The sequence below is a fragment of the Xiphophorus hellerii genome, chromosome 5 (assembly GCF_003331165.1).
Source record: "Xiphophorus hellerii strain 12219 chromosome 5, Xiphophorus_hellerii-4.1, whole genome shotgun sequence".
Lineage (NCBI taxonomy): Eukaryota > Metazoa > Chordata > Actinopteri > Cyprinodontiformes > Poeciliidae > Xiphophorus > Xiphophorus hellerii.
Window position 1 is genome coordinate 26,946,819 of NC_045676.1, and position 7,604 is coordinate 26,954,422.

A 7,604-nucleotide genomic window follows, 5' to 3' on the forward strand; every position below is an offset into this window, starting at 1 on the left:
TAAAATCCATTAAATTCACTTAACGGAAACACGTCAACTTGGGGGGGAAAAAATAAACTCACATTTTTTGATAAGTTTTTGCGCTCGGATCAGGTGGGTTTTTGGAATAGACGTAAACTGCAATGGAAACACATTCGTATCATACGTGCCACGTCTATAACATCCGATCAACAACCGGATGTTATATAAGTAGCCTACTGGCGAAAACCACAAAGAATACGACAGGAAGTGGTAGGAGGATAATGGCTTGTTTTTGTGTTGTTTTGTTTTTTTCGGACAGTGTACATGTGGCTTCTCCAGACCTCTCACAGCATCAGACAGCTCAGAAAAGGTCGTTTTATCGCTCCAGCGCGTTGAGTCTCTTCTGTAAAATCGCCGGCTACGTAGCTGCGCTCAAGTGGGCGGGGCTTGTCGCTCGTCTCCTCTGATTGGCTGACGGATGATTGGCGCCAGCGCCGTGGCTGAATGGCGGCTTGTTCTTAACCAAAGGAAACAAAACGAACTTGAGCCGCTGAGGCCGCCGCGGACTGGCGCCATGTTGCCACGTCTTCCTCCTGGATCCCACGAATAAACATTTAAGGTTGTGGCGTATTTCTTGGTCTGCAAGGTGTTACACCAAACAAAAAACACAAACACTTTATTTGGGAGAGAGCTCAGATCTAGCGCTCTCAAGCTTTATCTGACGGCCGGTGCTTCATCCCTGCCATTGCTGCCATAATTTTTGTTGACTTATCTTGTATTCGTCAGTGGTTTTATTTTAATTTCTTATTTAATGGAAACACGGCAATTGTGAACTTGTTTGTTTTTGTTTTGTTTGGGTTTTTTCCCCACATTGGCAGAGTATTGACAAAAATTTGCACAGGACGTTTGTCATGGAAACGCAGCTGTGAAGTCATTGGAACCCAACTGATTCATGACCCACTAAAGCAGGGGTGAGCAAAGTGGGTCCTGGAGGGTCCGGCGTCCTGCATGTTCTAGTTCTGTCCCTGGTTTAACGCACCTGGATCCAATGATGGCTGGTTAACAGGCCTAAGGAGAACATTGACCTGCTGAGAAGGTTGTTGGTACCAGCAGGGAGAGAACTAGAACATGCAGGATGCCGGCTCTCCAGGACCCACTTTGTGACCCCATTTTATGACATTTTTTTTTTTTTTTTTTTGCAGTGTGTGACTGATGGGAGATATTTTCATTTTTAATGGTGAGGTTCCGGTTGCCAGTCTCCTCCTTCCTGTGTGCTGTAGGCGGGCCCCGGCCCCGGCCCCGGACCCCTCCCTCTCCGTCTGCATTAAATCCTCCAGCTCCTGTCCGGGTGCAGCACACTGCGGTCTCCTTGCAGGTGGGAAATAGCTACACACACCCAGGACAGTCACAATGTAAGTATTTACAACATATCAGGACATTGAATGTTTTTTTTTTCTAAACTCCTCAGTAAGGTGCATCTGATTTCTAATGTTGTTGAATCCCCTCGGCTTGACGTGCAGGTAAAGTTAACGTTTGCGTCATTTATTTATTTTTTCTTCTTCTTAAGCAGCGCGCGCTTGTATGCGTACGTCGCTGCGCATTATCTGAAACGGCGCGTTGATGCTTCAGTCATATTTAGAGACATTACTTATTATTATTATTATTATTATTATTATACATTTTAAAGCTCTTGGCATTCTTTGCTGGTCTAAGCTTTTCCAAACATACTCGGGTCAGGAAGATGGAGTCCTGCTGGTCGCGGCTCCTTCCTGACCTTAAAACGCCTTTGGTTTGCAGGGCAGACTGATGATGCAGCAGATTTCTCTCCCTCTCTCCTCGGTGCAGCAGGAACAGGACCACGTGTCCAGTTTCATCTCTGCAGTGATGAAACCCAGTCCTGACTGCAGCAGCAGCAGCAGCAGCAGCAGCCTCGTTCCTGACTGACACCTTCCTCTCTCCTCCTCCTCTTTTGACATTTTTTTTTTTTTTTTTTTAGTTTTACATCTTTGTTTTCTTCGTTAACTCTCCGCCATGTTTTCTTTGCTTTTCCACTTTCTGAACGCCGTGTGCAACATTTGCAGCTACTTCTTTAAAGCTTTTTTCAACGTGGCCTGAACCAAAGCAACAAGAAAAACAACAACAACAACAACAAAATGTTTATGTGAAGAAACATCTTTATGTGCTCTTCTCCAGGGCTGCCATCATTGCCGTAGCTATTTTGGCCCTGGTGGTTTCCATCGAAAGCAGCGTGGGGTAAGTCGACGGCTTCGGTTGTTTAATGCGAACGCGACGTGGATCACGACCAGACACGATTTCAACCGGAACTCTAAACCAATGCTGGGGAAAATCTCGTAAAACGTTCCAGCTACAGCGACTGTCTTGGAGTGTTTACAGATGCGGCGCAAATCGATCAAAAAAAAATCATTAGAACTATAATCGAAACACTAAATTATTTCAGTGATTCTGTTCTAAAAGTGACACTGTTCTCAGAGTGATGCATCCAAGCATCATAATGGAAGGTTTAGTGGAAGGAAAAGCTGTGATAGAAAAAGACTCACAACTGTTAGGGATATATTTGGGGCTAAAATACAAAAAAGTTAGTGGTGAGTCATAATCTGAAAGTGTATAAATTGTCACCTTTTTTTTTAAGGTGTTTGATTTTGATAAACAAAGTGAATCACTGACACAGTTATGTACAATCCAGACTGGACTAGTTTTATTTCCCTTTAGCCATAACGTTTCATGGACTAACAGACCTCCTGAAGCATTCTGCATGCGGATTTTATTAAGTGGACACGTGTTTACAGTTTAAAATAATTCACAAATGTGTATTTAAGAGGAAAATCAGCTGAACACATTTAGCACAAATATGGCTCCCAACGCTATACAGGCAATGAAATATGTTTAATATCCACTAAAAAGGCTATTTTGAAAAGGCACTTTCGACTCATCGGGCATATATTCTAATTTATTGAATCCGACTATAAATTAGGGACGGGCGTTTATTGTATCGTTTATCGTGAAAAATGTATCATGATCAGCATTTTCATTTAGCGTTGTCTTGATGAATTCCAATTAACGTTAAATAGAAAACGGTGTTATAAGAGAAGTTCTGTTTAATGTTTACTGTTCCACGAGAGCATCAAATGAGTACATTTGAAAATACGATTAAATGCCGTTACTGTGTAGTTTATATAAATCGCACTTCTTTAACTAACTGTTGCCTTGAAGAAGACGATGTTAGACGGGAATGTTTTTCTAGAGAAATATTTGTGTTTGATGTCGAGCAGTCACAGCTTAAAAAAAAGAATATATAATTTCTTTTTATCGTTATCGCAGTAGCGCCACAATATCACGACGAAGTTCTAAGTCCATATTGCCCACCCTGACTGTAAATGATTCCCCCCCCCACTGCGTTGCAGACCCAGCACCAACACCAGCTTCTGCACCGAGTCGAAGGAATGTCTGGAATATGAACTGGTCTGCAAAACGGACGAGTATGAAGTGAGTCTGTACCTCCAACAAGAAGCGAAAACACACCTTTTTCTGTTTTTCCTCTCCTGACATTTATAAGTGTGTGTGTGTGTGTGTTCAGGTGCGACACCTTACCCCCACTCGCTGGGTGTCGACAGACGCCGAAGCCTACTTCATGGGAGTGGGAGCAGCCCTGGCTTTCAGGAGACTCTTCCAGTACATCAACGGAGCAAACGACGAAGGTGAGAACACGAGGGGAAGAGTGCGACTGGGCGCGTTTACACCGTTTCATTTGATTGATTTGATTTTTCCTTCTGTGGCTGTGTGGGGGTTTCCGGGTTTAGGCGTGAAGATGGAGATGACCGCCCCAGTCCTGGTGAAGGTCCCAGAGGAAACCAAGCTGTGGGAGCCGGCCGTCTACACGCTCAACTTCCCGCTGCCGGCGGCCTATCAGGACAAGCCGCCCGCGCCCACCAACGACAAGGTGAGCTGGGACTGCAGAAGGATGCGGTTTCTTTTGCGATTGTCGGCTTGCAGGTTAAACTCTGCGGTGCAGAATTCGATCAGGGCTTTTTGCTTAGAGATCAATAGGAAGCACCGAAGCAGAAAATTGAGTCTGACGCCAGACCAGGTTTCACTCAGAGGAAGAGGAACAACCGGAGTAATGGTGGCACCTGAAAGGAACCGTTTTTAGAGCATTACAACATGTAATGATGTGATTCCTTCATCAAAACATACCTGCAGTGTTGTTGATTCTTTCATGCATGTTTGAGAAATCCTTGAATCTCCCGTGGCAACCAGTCAGCTGTGCAAAACAAATAGCAAACACCTAGTGGAACCGCACACCTGCTGAGCTACGACGACCTTTCAGGGTCATAGTAGATAGGAAAAGAGGACAAGTATGTTTCTGCCAAAAACTTGGTCCTTTTGAGATTAATCTCAGAAATTTTCTAAAAAAAAAAAAAACGTGGAAATTTCCGAGATTAATCTCAAAATGTTTGAGGTTTTTTCTTGCAAATTTTGGACTTTTGTAGCTCAGAAATGTCCTCGTTTTTTATTGAAAAATTCCAAGATTATTCTCATAATTTCTTAGTTTTTTGGCGGAAATTTATTTATTTTTTTCTGTCGACAAAGGCCCTATACGTCTTATACGAGCTACTTCTCAGTGCAGCTCTGGTAAAATCATAGTTAAAGGGTTAATAGAGGAGCCATGTTGTGATGATTTCCTGAAGGCGGAGCTTCAGAAAGAACAGGAGCTTCTAAAAGAGACAGAGACTCAATTTCAAGGTGTTAAGTTACAAAGTTAAATTTCTCTTAAGTCAGATTTGATACATATATAGCACTTTAATAAGAACTGAAGGTAACCTAGTTACTTGATTGTGCTATAAGATGATACTTTGTGGCTGGAAAATACATAATACTACCCCTTTAAAAAAATATTCACATTTTCATTCAGGATATTCGGCTTTTATTGGGCTTTTGTGCACAAAGTAGTGGATTATTTTTAAGTGGATAGAAAGTGGTTCACAGGTTTTATAAATAAAAATCTTAAAAAGAGTGGCGCACATGTTTGTCCAGCCCCTCCAATGAAATACTTTATAGAACCTCCTTTTGCTGCCGTTGCTGTTTTAAATCTTTTTTTTAGGTGTAAGTAATACTTTATTTATATTGCAGGTCTTGATCCGTGGGCCTCAAGGCCCTAATGAGGTCCAGAGATGTAGATTGGAATCAGTCCGTTAAGAGATCCCAATATCTTGAAATGCACTGGCAGCCAATGAAGTTTCATTAGAATTGTCACATGATTTTCTGACTTTGAAAAATCATAAAATGTTCACGTTTTTCTAGAAAATTCCTGAGATTAACCTCAAAGTTTGAGTTCTGGCAAATTTTGGACTTTTTCAAACTCAGAGGTTCCCTTGTTTTTCTTGACAATTTCTGACGTTTTTTCTGACGGACATTCTGTCCCTTTTTTCTATCGTTTTCGTATTAGGGCCTTTTTTCGGCCCTGATACGCCGTCGTACATGGAAGACCGCTTTAAAGGTCTCAGCGCCGGGGGTTGGTTGTAGTTTTTGCTGCTCACTAGTGTTTTCCTCGCTCTGGCTGCCCAGGTGTATTTTACGGCGATGCCGGACATGGACGTGTACGTGAGGAGCTACGGAGGCTGGATGCTGTCGGTCACCTCCAGGCTTCACTCCCACCTGCTGACCAAAGAGCTGGAGCGAGTTCGCGCCTCCTACAACCACACCTATCACTACGGGGTCGGTTACGACAGGTAGGACGCGCGCCTCTCCCGTCCCGTTTGTTCCAGCGGGTTCCATCTTTATTCTTTTCGACACACTCCTGTTTTGCTCTCCCCTATGTGTCTGCAGCCCCTTGAAGCTCCTGAACCGGCATAACGAGGTGTGGTACGTGGCTGAAGGGGAACCGGTGTGCACAGACCCACAGGAGCCCACTCCCGCACACACTCCCCGCCCCACGCCGCCCCACCTGCTCGCGGACTCGCCGTCAGAGATGCTGTCCGACTCGCCCTACCTCCCTCCGTCCAACCTGTCCTCAAACACCACCTTTAACTCCTCTTCTTCCGCGCTGCTGCCCTCCGACCCCTCGGCCGTCCTCCCGTCCGAAACCCCGGCGAGCAATTCGTCCGAGCCTCGCACCGAGGCCGCGTTCAGTCACCCTCCGTCCTCCGCCCTCATGGCAGAGGACCCGACGGCGGCCAACGCCTCCGCCGGCCCCTCGCTGGAGCCGGAGCGCGAGGCCGGCGCGTGGAACATCACGACCGGCGGCTCTGTGGACACACAAGCTAACCCTGGCACCGAGGTCCAACCAGACGATGCCCATTAGCAACACTGAAGCTATCGACGTTAGATATACAGAAGCGACGCACTCTTTGGTTGTTTATTTCTCCAGTATGCAATCTGCTCTCATTTTACCACAGCTTTGTTCCTGCTCCACCCACAGCATCTGTTCACTGTGTCACTCCCAAGTTATCTAACTGCTGCATTATAGGTAGATGTGAGGTTAAACTATATTAATCAGATTTAACTGTTAGGACTTCAATGGGTATCTGCTTTAACCTGATAAACACAATGCAGAGATTACCTACAGTAGACCGTTGTGTCTGTAGAAAGTGAACGGTCTTGATGCGAAGAAGTTCGACTTTCTGCACAGCTCCATCGCCGACTTTCTTCTTCTTCACTCGTACAGCAGTACGTGTGGCGACATGTCAGTGCAGTCATTGTAAAACCAGCGTGCGCGTTCAACGGGATCTTTGCTGCACAAATAAATAAATAATCACGCTAAAGGTTAACTTAAAGTAATAACATTTTAGCATTTTTTTTCCCTGCATTTTATTATTTGAATTAGCTTCCAGGGAAGGAAAGAGCCATCTAACAGTGAAGTAAGCAGTCCTGCTTAAGGCGCTTAAACTTAACTAGGGCTTGAATTCTCAGTTAGAAATTTATTTTTTTCCCCTGTAAAATTCTGTAACATAAATAGCAATACATGTCCAGCACCTTTTAAAATCATTTAATTTCTGACAGCATTTGTATTATTTAAAATCCTCGATGTGTCTATAGTTTTTAGCCAATCAATGGTAATTAAAAGAAATCTGCGACCATTAGATTAAGTCATTTGTCAACGTTTTGAACTCTTAACAGTAACTAAATAACTAAACAGTAACATAAATGCTTGTTTTTTGTTTGGTTTTTTTTTTTTTCTTCAAAACTGAGCGTGGTTAAAAGAACGCCTACACAAGTTAATCTGTCTTTCCCACAGAAAAGTATTATTCACTTCACTCTGCTTCAAGTAAAACCGTTTAACAAATCCTTCTGCTTTCGTTAAACTGGCATTGTTCTTGAAAAATGTGTAATTATGTTCTTTAACAGTATTGAAACTGCACCAAAGATCCCAGAGAAACACGCTGCACCAAACCAATGCAATAAAATGTATGTATGTAACTTTAAAACAATTATTCTGTAGCAATGCATCTCAGAGCTACGTGGTAAATCTTCTGAGGAAGGCGCAATAAAGTGGTACACTCTTGTTGAACACTTATGAATTATTGACTTGAATCAGTTACTCATCTCATCAACTCCATTCAATTGACCTTTGTTTTTCCCCGACAATCTGAAAACGAAGCTTGAGGAGGGCTGTGGTGATGTACTCC

General features: G+C 43.6%; 1 protein-coding gene across 1 annotated transcript; it reads left to right on the forward strand.

Moving 5' to 3' along the window:
• Positions 1-1,262: 1,262 nt before the first annotated feature.
• On the forward strand, positions 1,263-7,496 carry soul5l (heme-binding protein soul5, like). The gene is made up of 7 exons (XM_032563884.1): positions 1,263-1,373; positions 2,155-2,214; positions 3,384-3,465; positions 3,557-3,677; positions 3,780-3,919; positions 5,545-5,708; positions 5,806-7,496. Coding segments are annotated over exons 1-7 (1,044 nt in total). The 5' UTR covers positions 1,263-1,371; the 3' UTR covers positions 6,281-7,496.
• The last annotated feature ends 108 nt before the right edge of the window (positions 7,497-7,604 follow it).